The 15010-nt window shown below is 38.1% G+C and overlaps 1 protein-coding gene across 1 annotated transcript in view; it reads left to right on the top strand.

Annotated features, from left to right (window-relative positions):
- The window catches only part of Homer1 (homer scaffold protein 1), a 102380-nt gene that overhangs the window by 33570 nt on the left and 53800 nt on the right, over nucleotides 1-15010 (top strand). Inside the window, exons 3-4 of the mRNA XM_050153789.1 lie at nucleotides 7149-7280; nucleotides 8288-8380. Coding sequence (XP_050009746.1) covers nucleotides 7149-7280; nucleotides 8288-8380 — 225 coding nt within the window. The remainder of the gene's footprint in view (nucleotides 1-7148; nucleotides 7281-8287; nucleotides 8381-15010) is intronic.

Below are 15010 nucleotides of genomic sequence, written 5' to 3'. Positions count from 1 at the left end.
TAAAGCCTGACTTTAAGAAACAAAAAGTGGCTGGGCGGTGGTGGCGCACCTTTAATCCTAGCACTTGGGAGGCAGAGGCAGGTGGATCTCTGTGAGTTTGAGACCAGCTTGGTCTACAAAGCTAGTTCCAGGACAGGCTCCAAAGTCACAGAGAAACCCTGTTTCGAAACAAACAAACAAACAAACAAAAAAAGAAAGAAACAAAAAGTGGTCATTCTTAGAGTAGCAACATTTTTTGTCCATCAAGTTTTTTGAATAAACTTACTCTCTTATATTTTTATGAGAAAACATACTTTTCAGATTTATGGTAGATTAGTTCGTTTAATGAGCATTTCTTGTATTTCTGTTTTGTATCGATGTTGAATGGTAAGAAAATACTGGTGAACTGTGAATTTCCATATTAGTCACTTTTCATTCTTACAACACCAGCTTTTGACTACCTGCGGAGAAAAGGCTTTATTTAGTTTACAGTTTTGAAGCTAATCCAAGGGGGACTAGCCCTTACTCCTTGACTATAGTGTGTTGCTGGGTCCTAAAGTCTTCCTCAGGGGAGGGATTGAAAAGGCGCAATGAAAACAAACTCAGATGCCGGGAGTCAGATAGAAGGCTTATAGCAGACTTGTTTATTTAACAATGGGGAAAAATTTAACATCCTCCCAGCACCCAGGCATTCTAATCCATTGACAGTTAATATCTCATGCTTGCCTCTCATTGGCTAAACACGATCAGGACCTTTGACAGCGCTTGTTCCTAGGCACTCGGAAAACACCGCTTGGCATCTCTTTATTGGCTAGGCACAGACAGGACCTTTGATAGCTCCAGGCAGACTCCAGGTTGGCTCCTTCCTACAACAGTGCTGTATGGTTTGGTAATGATGATTCTCTATGGATGATCAAGTGATTACATTTTGAGCCACGGTGGAGTTTAATGGGCCGGGCATGATCCCTTTATCATAGCCCATTCAGGAGAATTGAAGTTCTTTAAATTACTTTTCTAGAGCACATTCTCAGTGACCTGATGATGACCTACCTGTAGAACACTTAAATGTTTAACAACACCTCCTTCAGATCACTTCTTGGGGTGGCATATAGGGCTGAGAATCTGGGTTTGGGTCCCAACACCCATACAGAGGCTCATAGCTATCTGTAACTACTTCTGGAGGATCTGACACCCATTCTGACCTCTCCAGGCACCAGGCACACACATGGTGTACATACTTACAAGCAGGCAAAATACTCACAAACATTAAATTAAATAAAACAGCAGCAACCAAGATCCTTTAGGAGAACACAGTTAATGCTTAACTAACCCTAACAACTTCTGTACACTTGAACCATGAAGCCTGCCGACTTCAAAACTAAAGTAACAGAAGTATGAAGACAGAAATTTTAAAATCTTTGCTTATAGGAGAGGTAGATGGTGTAACATTTATGATCAAGGCCCATTGGGTTCCACCCTCAACTCTGTCATTTACTGTTTTGACGTTGAAGAAAACGCTTTCCTTTTTTCATACCAGCGTAAATAGTCATAAGGATTAAGTAAGTTTATATCGGCAAAACACATTTCATCCTTTGTGGATAGTAGGGAGAATTTTGTAAAACTATCAGGTTCCAAACATCAGATTCTGAGGTTTCCTTCAAGTTTTCTTGAAAAGTCTTTCCAACTTTCCATCAGTTCAGTGTAGAAGTTAGGAACACAGAATAGAAGCCACCTCATTGGAATTTGCTACCCTGTGACTTTGACAAGGTGTTCGAGTTCTGTGCATCTCTTTTCTCCCTTGTAGAAAAGATCTTAAGAGTAGTAATGCACTGTTCCACCAGGGCATTGCTGTGAAGATAAATGCATTCTAAAAAGCACAGTGCGCAGCAGTGTGTTGACTCTGGGTGAAGGTGCTTGTCACCTAGCCTGACAACAGTGGGACCCACACATTGTCCCCAGACCTACAGGGCATGCATGTGCAAATACACATAATATAAACACCTTTTTAGAGTAGCAACACCACAACAGTGTACAGTTTTTATGGCATTTGTCCTACATATACTTAATATTTACTGGGATAATAATTTTGCATATGACCTAGTATGGTTTGAGGACTAAAAAAAATTAATTTAATGCTAAACTTGTAGTCTGATGTTTTCATTATGCTCACTCCTTGTCTTTTTAACTGTCCTTCAGGGAGGGCTGGAGGTATATATGTATAAAGCCTTTGGTTCAGTGTTAGTCACTACCATTCCCACAAAGAAAAAAGAAGGCAGGCAGGGATAGTAGATTTATTTTAGGAGCAGACCTTGTGTTGAAGTCTTACTAGATTATAGGACCTCAGGGCTATATAGACTTTGTATCTTACATAAGTGATTAAACTGTGTTTCTCCAGATAGTTCGTTGTCTTTCCACTTTCACGTGAATGGCTTAAAGTTGAGATGATGATAGTAAATTTCTGTGAAATGCTAATGAGTAACTGTTCATAACTGTTTGGTTTAGTGAAGTACAACAGATATTAAATACTATCTCAGGCCTTAATTTATTTTCCCTATTTGAACTCTCAGTTTCTGTAATCTCTTATGTCACTTGACCTAAAGTACAAGTATATTGTGCTTTTATTAGAAGGGGTTTAAAAGGGGTTAAATGGAGATAAAGGTCAACTGAAGTAGTTCATGTCTAGGAAGGAAAATTGCACTGAAATAATTAAATACACTTCAGTTCTTTCAATATTTTTTCTACTGTCTCATCTCCATCTTTCTTTTTCATGATTGCCTTAAAAGCCCAGAGTACCCTAAGTAGAAAATGTTCATTTGTTCTTGGTGCTTGAACGGAACATATGAAACAGTTGATTTTCTTTTCTTTTTCTTTCTTTCTTTCTTTCTTTCTTTCTTTCTTTCTTTCTTTCTTTCTTTCTTTCTTTTTTTCTTTTTGAGACAGGCTTTCACTCTTTAGCTCTGTTCTCGGGGACCAGCCTCAACAAAAATACTAATTGCCAGGGTAAGGGTGTGAGGATTAGAAATATAAGTAAAGAGTACAAAGGATGCTCAACTGTGCCACAAGGACATGTGCTCAGCTTTGTTTGTCATAGCCAGAACCTGGAAACAACCTAAATGCCCTTGACCAAAGAATGGATAAGAAAAATGTAGTACATATATACAATGGCATATTACACAGTAGAAAAAAAACCAACATCTTGAATTTTTCAGGAAAATGGATGGAGCTCTAACATCATTTTGAATGAGGTAACCCAGACTCATAAAGACAATTATCACATGTACTTACTCATAAGTGGTTTTTAAACATAAAGCAAAGAAAACCACCCTACAAACCACAATCCCAGAGAAACTAGACAACAGTGAGACCCCTAAGAGAGACGTACATGGATCTAATCTACATGGGAAGTAGAAAAAGACAAGATCTCCTGAGTAAATTGGAAGCATGGGAACCTTGGGAGAGGAATGAAGGGAAGGGGAGAGGCAGGGAGGGGAGCAGAGAAAAATGTAGAGCTCAATAAAAATCGATAAAATTTTTTTAAAAGGAGTACAAAACCGCAAAAATAATAATAGAAACTATAGAATAGTATCGGGAGGGAGTTTCAGCGAATCCTGAAATCTCCCGCATTTAATTTCCCATTGCTTAAAAAACCCGACCCTACGAGGCGGGAGTAAGATAAAAAAAACTGCATTAACATGATACAAGGAAACAGAACCAGTTGAAGATTGTGGGCTACATCCATAGTTAAACATTCTATTGCTAGAACAAACCAAGTCGCGCTCACACCCTAGACCAAAACATTTTGTAGGCAAATCACTCCCTGGGTGAAATCCAGTGTTATCTCCTTAAGGGAACAGGAGCCTTAATTGGATCCTTAGACTTTTGTTTGAGGTAGAAACATATCTACTTCTCTATTCCAGGAGTTGAAGGTCTGACTATTAATCACACCTGTTGACAGTAACCTTGAGAGAGGAACTCTCTCAGTGAGACCTTTGTTTGAGGTAGAAACACAATAACCTTGAAGGAATGGAGCCAATTCTCTGACCCCTGGTCTAGGTGGGAATAGGCTCACATTTCTAGCCTCTATACTCTGGCTGGCCTGGAACTCAAAAGTTCACCTGTCTCTGCCTCCCAAATGCCGGGATTAAAGGTTTATAGCAACATCATATTGCTCTAGTTATCTGATCATGGTCTTGAGACCCTAGCTCACCCTAGCCAGGTCCAAAGCCTTCCTGGTGTGAAATGACACACTTTTCTACATGTTCACCTTAAAAGGACAAAAACGTGAGGTTTGAGAATTCTTTATTTTAAAACACTAGATTTTTCTTTTAATTTCTTAACTCTTCTCAGAAAAGAGAGACTGTATGTGTATGGTGCACACACTTTTAATCTCAGCACTTAGCAGGCAGAGGCAGATCGATCTCTAAATTTGATGCTAGCCTGGTCTACAGTGTGCATTCCAGGACAACCAGGAATACACAGAGAAACCCTATTTCAAAAAACCAAAAAAAATTTTAAATTGTGTTCTAGTTAAAAAAAAATCTAAGAAATAGATTTTCAGGCATAGGTTCATTTAAAGTTTTGCTCCCATGATTCAAGGACTAGAAATACAGAAACAAGGAGAGGTTCAGGATGGAGGTTAGAATGAACCCCTTTAACAAGACATAATAAAGTTAATTTGAAATGGTTGAAATGAACTCTGGTGTCCAACCAGCACATTGGTCAGTTTTTCTTGTTGCTTATTAAATGTATTATCACCCCACCTTTTAGAGTTATTGGGGTCTGATGCCAAAATGCTCTTTTGATCTTGGTTAACACTTAGGTTCCTCCTTAACCACTTGGTGGAGAGCACTGAAGGACCACCAAATCTAGACAATGCTTGCTCTTCTTTATCTGCTTGCCTTTACTCTCTGTTATATCCTTCTAGGGATTTCACAGCTATTGCAGGCGTTGAAATTCCATTGTTACTATTTCTTTGCTCTAAACAACTCTTATAGTATTAAATTCATAACTGCATTGCCTCTCTTGCTGTTGTGTTTCAAATTTCTAGAGTTGTACTTGGTAGCTAATAGGCACTCAGAGAACATCAAACAAACCAACCATCTTTCGTTGTTTGTTTATAGTCTTCTTTCTACTTAGTCCTTTAAAAAATTTTTAGGTTATTTTAATTTATATGTATGAGTGTTTGGTCTGCATTTGTGTATGTGCACCATGCGCCTGGTGTCTGAAGAGAACAGAAAAGAGCATCAGATCCCCTGTAACTGGAATTACAGGTGGTTGTAAGCTACCATGTGGGTGCTGGGTATCAAACTTGGGTCCTCTGCAAGAGCAACAAATGCTCCAAATTGCTTACCAACCTCTCTAGCCCCTAGACTTTTATTTGATGAAATAAAGTTAAAATAAAGTTAACTTGATGAAACAAGTTAAAATAATTGTCAGCGTGTTGCATTCCTGAAATGGTGTGCTAGTGGAAACTGTTTTGAACTAAATGCTGAGGAAGCTTTATAAATATAAATATAGAAATTTTGTACGAAGATAAAGCTCTTATAACAATAGATAACATATTTTCTTTGAGAAAGGAGGGATACAGTTTCTATTGTGCCATCTTCCTTTTCTTTAGCAGAACAACTATGTCTGTATATCCTCACTGCAACTTCATCAGTTCCTAATAGCACATAAACATTTACATTTGTAGTGTTTTACTTGTAAACAAATTTTAATTTTTTTTTTAGAAAATGCTGGATTTTCATTGCACATTTACTAGTTTGCTAGATGCCAGTTCAAATTTGACAACATAAATGTTTTTGTTGTTGGTGCAATTATATTTCTGAATTTTAGGGAGCACTAGACTACCCACCTGTAAATGTCCCTTTCCTTTCCAGCACTGGCAGAGAACATGAATTAATGTTATAATACCCGAAATGTATTAAGATCTCCAGAGTTAATCTTTATTAACATGCTAAAAATGCTATGTTTTCTAAGAAATTATGTGTATGTGTGAAATCAAAATATTGCCACCAACCTGTTTTTTTTTCAATAAGAAAAGAAGTAAAAATATTTTTTTTGGTGTTTGTTTTTCCCTTGAATAGAGAAAATGTCTTCTAAATGATTGAAAGCCTTTTTTTTGTATAAAAATATATTTTGTGTAAATTAGATTGTTTAAAGCTTTATTTTCATTAAAATATCAAAATATTATACATTATTAATTTTATGTATGTAGGTGTTATGCCTGCATGCATGCCAGTGCACTATATTCATGATGGTTGCTTGATGTCAGGTCCCCTGGAACTGGAATTACAGATGGTTGTAAACTGCTATGTAAGTGCTAGAAATTGAACTCAGGTCTTTGGAAGAGTAGCCAGTTCTCTTTACCCTCTTAACCACTGAGATATTTCTCCAGCTCCTTATACATTTATTTTTGAATGATTCTTTTAAAACTAAAGCATATTTGTTTCTAGAGAATAACATCTAGAATTAGTGAATATTGATCCTCAACATTCCTAGGGAAGAAGTTTCAAAACTGAAGGCTCAGTGGTTGAACACTTGCCTTTTATATGCAAGATCCTGAGTTTGATGGCCACTCTACCAAAAGGGGACAATTGCTCTAAAACCAAGATTAAAGAAACTGCTTTTGTCCGTTATCGATTTGTAAAAGTTGATTTACAAGTTGGGGCTTGGGTGCTACCTCAGTCAGTAAAGTGTAGGATCTGAGTTCTATCCCCAGCACCCATGTAAAAAAGCTGGACTACATGGGATATTTTTGTAATCTTGCTCTGGGGAGGTTGAGACAGGTGAATTCCTTGGCCTTCTAGTCAACCAATTTAGCCTAATCAGCAAGTCCCAAGTCCTAGTGGGAAACCCTATCTCAAAAACCAAGTTGGACAGCTTTTGAGGAACAACATTGGAGGTTGTTTGACCTACAGAGGCATATGTGTGCGTGCATCTGTGTGCACGCCCTTCCCCTCACACATACACACAAAACCTTTCTGATCATTAATAATATATCTGTAGTTCTGCTAGTTGCACATTTCCACATCGCCACCACTGCAATTATTTTTATACATTTAACTTTGTGAGCTACAAGTGAGCCTATTTTTATGTAGCTGAAATGCTCTTATACTTAAAAGCCTATTTGCTTATTTTTGGCTGGCTACTCTTATTTTATTTTTCAGGCAATAATAAATAGCACCATCACTCCAAACATGACATTTACTAAAACATCTCAGAAGTTCGGCCAGTGGGCTGATAGCCGGGCAAACACTGTTTATGGATTGGGATTCTCCTCCGAGCATCATCTTTCAAAAGTAAGTATTTAAGTAGATTTCTGAGAAAATCATCATAATTTACATGTCATAACATACAATCCTCATTGCTTGCAACACAATAGTAAGTGGAGAATACAAAATACAGGAGAAATTTGTTTAGTTTCTATAGTGAGACAACTATAGTGACTTTAAAATAAGAATATTAATATATTAAATATTATATAAATATGAACATAATATAAAAATATAATTGGATTCTTCCTAATTTTACATGAAGATTTATAATACACATTCAGAATAGTCACCACTGGTTAGGGCTTCTTATAATGAATTAGCTTTGTGGCAGGAAGTAAAAGGTGGGAACTACTTTTCCAGAAGGGATTTTGATAAAAAAAAAAAAAATAGCATCCTTTATTTGGAGATGGTCTTAAAGATAAGCAAACACAAACTCTTCCAAATTATGAAAATTACAGTTGACGAAAATATAGATTTCATGTGAATTTTCTTGTTTGTTCCTTAATATGACAGCAGTCATGTGTTATTGTTTGTTGAGAAAACTCTTGATTTGCTTGAATATAGAGTCTTTAAACTGTCTGCAGTACAGACTGAGATCCAATCAGCCCCAAGAGGAGTTTCTTGGATAATGTTGATTAAAGGAATTACAGTGGCATGAAAGACTTATAAAATGCAGAGTGTTACCAGACTGAATGCTGGGAACAAGCAGTTGTCCTGCCTGTAAAGAAAGCCACCCCATGCTTACATTGGGCATCTCGAGTTCCTGTGGAATTATACAGAAAGAATGAAAATAGAGAGTGGAAAGGTGCACAGGGAAGAATAGCCACAAGATACTAGGAGAGTAGGATGAACAGTACTCTCCTCGCTCTCCAGATTCTGTGCCCACAGACATAAAGATTTGTGCTAAAACTATTCTGTTTAAAGGGTTTGTCCTTGTGCAGGAGTTACTTCAGAAACTAATAGAAACCCAAGGAAAAATGAGTTCTGTGGCATACTACTACTTGGTTAACACATATAGTCTCTGCATTCAGTTTGCAGAAAAGTTTCAGGAATTTAAAGAAGCTGCTCGACTTGCAAAGGAGAAATCACAGGAGAAGATGGAACTGACCAGTACACCTTCACAGGTATGTGTCATGGGTCTGTTTTCATGTGTGAGTTTGCTTTCTTAAGATCATCATACCCTTTGTGCCAGAGTGAAATTTGGAAGAATAATGGCAAAATTAATTACCAAAGTATATATAGAAGTGTGCTGGTCAGTTAATCTCTACTACAAAGAATATATCAGTGTCTACAAGAATATTTTTAATAATTATTTTAATCCAGATAACTTTTATGTACCTATCTATCTTAGTTTGAGTTTTTATTGCTGTGAAAAGACCATGACTGCAGAACTCTTAAAAAGTAAAGTGTTTAGTTGAGTGGACTCCCTTATAGTTTTAAAGGTTCAGGCTGTTCTTATCATGGTGGGGAATATGGTGCTGGAGCTGAGAGCCCTACATCTTGCAGGCAAAAGGAAGTTGACTGAAGGCCACACTGTGGGAAGCTTGTGCAAAGGAGACCTCAAAGCCTGCCCCCATAGTGACTTACTTCCTCCAACAAGCCCAAACCTTCTAATAGTGCCACTCCCTTTGGGGGGTCATTTTCTTTCAAACAATCACATTCCATTCCCTGGCCCCCAAAGGCTTATAGCCATATCATAATGCAAATAATAATAATAATAATAACAATAACAACAACAATAATAATAATAAATGCATTTAGTTCAACTTCAAAAGTCCCCATAATCTGTAACAGTCTCAAACTTATTTACTAGTCTAAAATTCAAAGTCTCTTCAGAGATTCATGTAATCTTTTAACTGTAATCCCTTATAAAATCAAAATCATCTGGGCAGTGTTGGTACACGCCTTTAATCTCAGCATTCGGGAAGCAGAGGCAGGTGGATCTCTGTAAGTTTGAGGCCAGCCTGGTCTACATACAGAATGAGTTCCAGGACAAGCACCAAAGCTACACATGTAAACCCTGTCTTGAAAAACAAAACAAACAAAAATCAAAAAGCAGATCAAATACTTCCAACATATAATGGCACAGGATATACATTACTGTTCCAAAGCATAGGGAAAGAAACATAGTGAGGAAATACTGGAGCAAAGCAAGACCGAAAACCAGCTGGGCCAACTCCACACTCTGCATCTCCACGTCTGAGGTCAGAACATTCACATGTCCAGCTCCTTTCAGCTTTGTTGACTGCAACACATTTCTTTTTTATTGGTTCCGCTCCTTGGTAGCAGCTCTCTTTAGCAGGTATCCCATGGCTCTGCCATCTCTAACATCTTGGGGTCTCCAAGGCAACCCAGGTTTCAACTTCACAGCTTCATGCTATGGTCTGTCTACTAGACCTCCATTCAGGGACACCCATGACACGTGCCTGGCCTCAACGGCTTTATTTCATAACTTTTCTTTTATGCTTAACTCAAAAGCCAGTACTACAGGACCAAAGCTTTCAACTTCGGTTGTTGCTGATACTGGAACATGGCCCTCTTGTTTAATTACATCTTTACCAGCTTTCTGCCCTTCACTGCCTAAGCTTGGCTGACCTCAGACTCAGATCCACCAGCCTATACCTTCCCAGTTCTGGGATTGCCTCACCACACCGGCTTTAAGCTTTTCACAAATTGGAAATTTAGCTGGTTGGGATCTTACCCTGAGGTCACCACTCCCTTTATTCTGTTCCTTAATCTGTTTATCTCCTTGAACACAGAATTTAGCTCTGTTACACTTGCTGGTGTTCTTTTTCTCTTCAAAGTTTTTATTTTCTTATTGACCCTGCTCGACTTGCTCCTTTTCATTATAAGTCTTCATTAGAGTTACCACTAAAAATCACATGGCAGAGTCTATACTAGGCTGTTTTGAGATTTCTTCTGCTAATGAAATTAATACAAAATTCTTCACTTTAGCTTTAAGCAGACTTTTAAGACAAGGGCAAAAAGCAACCACCTTTTTTCACCAAAATATTACAAGATCAGTGTCTGGTCAACATACTAAAATTCTTCTCTGAAACCTTTTGAGTGAGCTCCCAACAGTTTAAATACTCTTAGTGCCACTGTCTTCTTTGCTTCTATTAGTATGGCCCATTATGCAGTGCTTAAAGCATTCTACTGCTTTCCTAACCCAAAGTACCAAAGTCTAAATTCCTCCTAATGAACACATGGTCAGGACTATCAAGCCACGCTTGATACCAACTTTTGTATTAGTTTAAGTTTTTCTTGCTATGAAAAGACACCATGACCATGGCAACACTTAAAAGTAAAACGTTAAATTGAGGTAGCTCACTTACAGTTTCAGAGATTCAGCCCATTATCAGCATGGTGGTGTGCAGGCAGACCTGGTACTGGAGCTGAGAGTGCTATATCTTGCAGGCATCTGGAAGTTGACTTAAAGTCATACTGAGGGTAGCTTGAGCAAGATAGACCTTAAGCCCGCCCCCAAAGTGACACACTTCCTCCAAGAAGGCTACATCTCCTAATAATGTGATTCCCTTTGGGGCCATTTTCTTTCAAACCACTATGATACCCAACAACAGAAGAGCAAAAGTCCAAGATGATCAACCTTTGTTTTTGACCATGGTCTTTTGTACAGGCAATGGTAAGACAAATTTGCTCACTTAGTGGAACTAAAGGAGATCACTCATTCCTAGAAGCTAGGTGTGACACACCATGCAGAGCCACTTGGGAAAGCCCAAAGGAAGTAGTTAAGAGGCAGAAACAGCAATGGAAATCTATGCCAGACTTTGTCTTGGGATTTCATGGAAAAGTGGAGAAACGATAAAATAATTTAGGATTGGTTAGTTTGAGCTATTTTGTTGGCTCTCAGTTTCTTTTGGCTCTAATCTGGCTCTGGAGTGATTAAGACAAAGGAATATGTTTCTGCAGTACTAGGCTAGATAAAGAAACTGGTTTGTTTGATACTAGCGTGTTTAGTTTGGCATCAGAGTTCTGTTCCTCACTAGGCTCCTATTTTCTTAAAGTATTGACTAGTTCTAGGGGAGAGGAGTAATTTATCTAGTCAGAATATTGCAAGATATTGGATAATTGTGGTGAGTAGAATTGCTTATGTGCAAGCTTGACCAAGCTTGACAAGCTGAGTTCTCCCACGAGAACTCACAAGATGGCAGGAGAGAACCAACATCCATGCCCTCTGTACCCCACATGCCTGCTATAGCTTGTGCATCTCTCCACAATAATAATCAATTTAAAAATAAAAAATTGCAAAATATAAAACATTGTAAAATATAAGGCATATGGTTGGTTCTTCCCGATGTTAGAATCTGCTTACATCTAACTATTTGGCAAGCCTCACTAAGTATAAAGAGTTCATTTTTGTTTTACTTAGGAGAGTTCTGCTAAATGTGCTTTCCTCACAGACTAAACGTTTACTTCGAATTGGAAACAAAGTCCATTCTTCTATACTTGCAGCAACCTGGTATAATTTGGGTTATCTTTGTGAAACTCTGTTGAATTTCTTTTTCAAATGCTTTGCTACTCCAGTGATTCCTTTAAGCATAAAAGCCATTTAAAACTATGTGCCACTATGTATCAGGAGTTCTGATTCTTTCAGGTGATTGATTTTGTTGTTACCAAAAGATACAACAAAAAGCACATTCAGTTAGAAAATACAGAAAAATATTAATAAAGCTGTAGTGGTTGATACATTGTCATTGTATTTAGTTACTGTTTCTCCAGTTATAACTTATTGTGTTATAATTGATTGTAAACTATTACAGGTTAGTAAGCTAATTTCTTGTCTTTGGTGGAAGAAATGTCTTGAAGCTTTGGTCAAAGAGATGTAGAAAAGATGATCATATTTGAAAAAAAAAAGTCATGATATAAAAAGAATGAGCTGGGCAGTGGTAGTGCATGCCTTTATTCCCAGCACTCTGGAGGCAGAGGCAGGTGAATCTCTGTGAGTTCTAGGCCAGCCTGATCTATAGAATGAGTTCCAGGACAGACTCCAAAGCTACACAGAGAAACCCTGTCTCAAAAAAAAAAAAAAAAAAGTAAAGAAAAAAATGAATAATATGTTAATTTGTTCAGCATTTGAGATATAGGCCTTAATTTATCAACTATTAGAAGTCTATTATAAACTTACTGTGTAGGAGCCAGAGAAAAGTAGAAAAAAAATTATTTTCTTCCTCTTCTTCCTTGCATTTATGACAATCTAATGCTTCTGTTTTGTTTGAATGGAATAATTTTAATGCAATAACTGGTGATAGTAGATGGTCAAAACCCTTATTTTTATTTGAGGAGGCACACCATATTAGTTAAGAATATTTGAGTGTGTGGGATGGGATATAGCTCAGTGATACATATAGAGAGAGACCCCTTGCTTTCCAGACTCTAGAATGGATGCCCAGCACTACAAAGAAAAACGAAATGAGATGGGGAGCTCAAGCATGTACAATCTCTCTTGCTGCTCAAGCCTGATAACCTAGTTTGTGTGATCCCTAGAACCACAAGGTGGAAGGAGAGACCCAACTCCTCATGCTGTAACACTCAAGTGCCCCTTCTCTTTCTTTTTCCCTCCCCTGCTTCTCTGTCCCTCTCTCTCCCTCCGAACTTTCATTCCCCATTTACCCCAACAAATACACAACAAACACAAACAGTAAAACACAAAAGAAAGCATACACATTTTCAAGTCAGATGAACTTAAGTGGTTTTTTTGTTTGTTTGTTTGTTTTTGTGACTGGAGAAGTTGCTTAACCCAAGAGTGTTTGTACATTTTAGCATGAGTTTTTTATCACTTTATTGAGAGAGTTGAGTATGATAAGGATAATGGCAACTCATGGTTAGTGAGTGATGCCTACTCTAGAGCCAGGCTTGAATTTTGGCACTATTCTTTATTAGCTTTATAAGTTAGACCAGAAGGTGGGTGTGGGAGGGCTGTGCATGAAAATTAGGAATAAGACCAATGAAGTCTTTAAACGGTACCTGACACATAATAGTTGTTAGGAAAACATAGATGCCGTGTGTTTTAAGGTTTCTATTGCTTTGGTAAAACCATGACTAAAAACAACTTGGGGAGGTAAAGATTTATTTAGTTTTTATATCCTATGCCACAGACCCTTGAGGGAAACCAAAGTTGGAACCTGGAGTGAGGAACTGAAGCAGAAGCGATGGAAGAACTCTGCTGTTTGGTTTGCTCAACGTGCTTCTTACATAACCCAGGACCACCTGCTTAGAGGTGGCACTGCCCACAGAGGGTTGGGTCCTCCCGTATCATTTATTAGTCAAGAAAATGCCTCACAGGCTTGCCTGCAGGCCGGCCTAACAGAGGTGGTTTGTTAATTGAGATCTCAGATGACTAGTTTGTGTTGAGTTGATGAGAAACAACCAGCACAGCATGCGTCAGAATTCTCTTGAAGACTTATTAAAGTACAGTATAGTTTTCATACATGGAGCCCAGAAATTTGTATTTCTGATCCCTTTTCAAGAGCTACTGGTGAAATTGGTTGTAGGTAAGGAATGCTATAAATAAACAAGTCATTCCGTCCACCAGGGGAGGGCTTATCCCTACAACCTTCAATCCCTGAAATGAAAGGAGTCTGGCATTTAGACAGAAGTTAGCCTTTTCATGGTCTTATCCTCTTGAGCTAAAGCTGTATATACTCCTGGCTTAGTAGGGAGAGAGTTAAAGCTAGCATGAGCACTGTAGTTATTAAGTCAAGTCTGTATGGGCTGCAGGAAGTTAGGTGAAGTCTAGAAGAGTAGAAAGGGAGTGGAACAGATCGGGAGAGCCGGAGACCGTGGGGTACACACTCTTTGTCCGTTGGAATCAAAACCAAGAGTTGATGAATTAATCAAGAAAGAACTAAGGCTTGAAGAACAGATCTGTAATCCCAAATATTCTGGAGGTTGAGGCAGGAGGATTGTAAAATATGCCTGGGCTACACACTGATAAGATTCTGTCTTAACATAACAGTAAGTGAAAAAACAGGGTTGAGCGCATCGGTACAGTGCTTGCTTAATGTGCGGAAGGCCCTAGATTCAATCTTCTTAGTGGTGGAAAATGTGAGGAAAATGTTTTAAAACATTCTTAAAATTGTTATATTAACATTCAATAATTTTATTCTTCAATATTTTATTCTCAAACCTTAAAATAGGTTGTTGACTTGAATCCTACCTTTATCTTCTGTGTTTGATTCTAACAGATTTACTATACCAAGAGTTAGTTGTTATGGGAGGTCTCTGTAGGATGTGAAGCCAGCAGGGAAATGATCCTGGTGAGGGAAGAGTGAAACTCGACTCACTGATTTAGGTGGCTGGTGCTGGGCCAAGACTCTGAGAGTCTGACATCAGCTTATATATTTTTTGCCATATTTAAGCACTGCACAATTTTGGAAAAAGTTTTCAGATAACAATTAACTCATCCCCTTGAGTACAACAAACCTTAAGAAATGTTACAAGGTATGTATTACTTCATCCCTAAAATGGATTCTGTTGACTTAGAAACAGTACTCAAAAGAAGGTCTAGGGAGGATGACTAACGTAAACATAATCCCTGTGGGAGTCAGGGTTTGGCCTGGCCCTAAGGTAACATAGAAGTCAGTTAGGCTGTAGTAAAATACAAGTGACATCTCTCCCAAGGATGAGTTTTATGGCCTAGCAGCAGTGCTCAAGGTTTTAGTGGGAAAAGGTCTGGGATTAACAAACATAGTATTCTGAATGATATGGACAGAGTCCAGTTCAACAGGTAGCAA

Source organism: Alexandromys fortis, unplaced genomic scaffold, assembly GCF_014885135.2.
Source record: "Alexandromys fortis isolate MF-2015 unplaced genomic scaffold, M_Fortis_MF-2015_v1.1 scaffold_79, whole genome shotgun sequence".
Taxonomy (NCBI): Eukaryota; Metazoa; Chordata; class Mammalia; order Rodentia; family Cricetidae; genus Alexandromys; species Alexandromys fortis.
The sequence above is the reverse complement of the archived record's forward strand: the minus strand, read 5'-3'. Positions and strand labels throughout refer to the sequence as shown.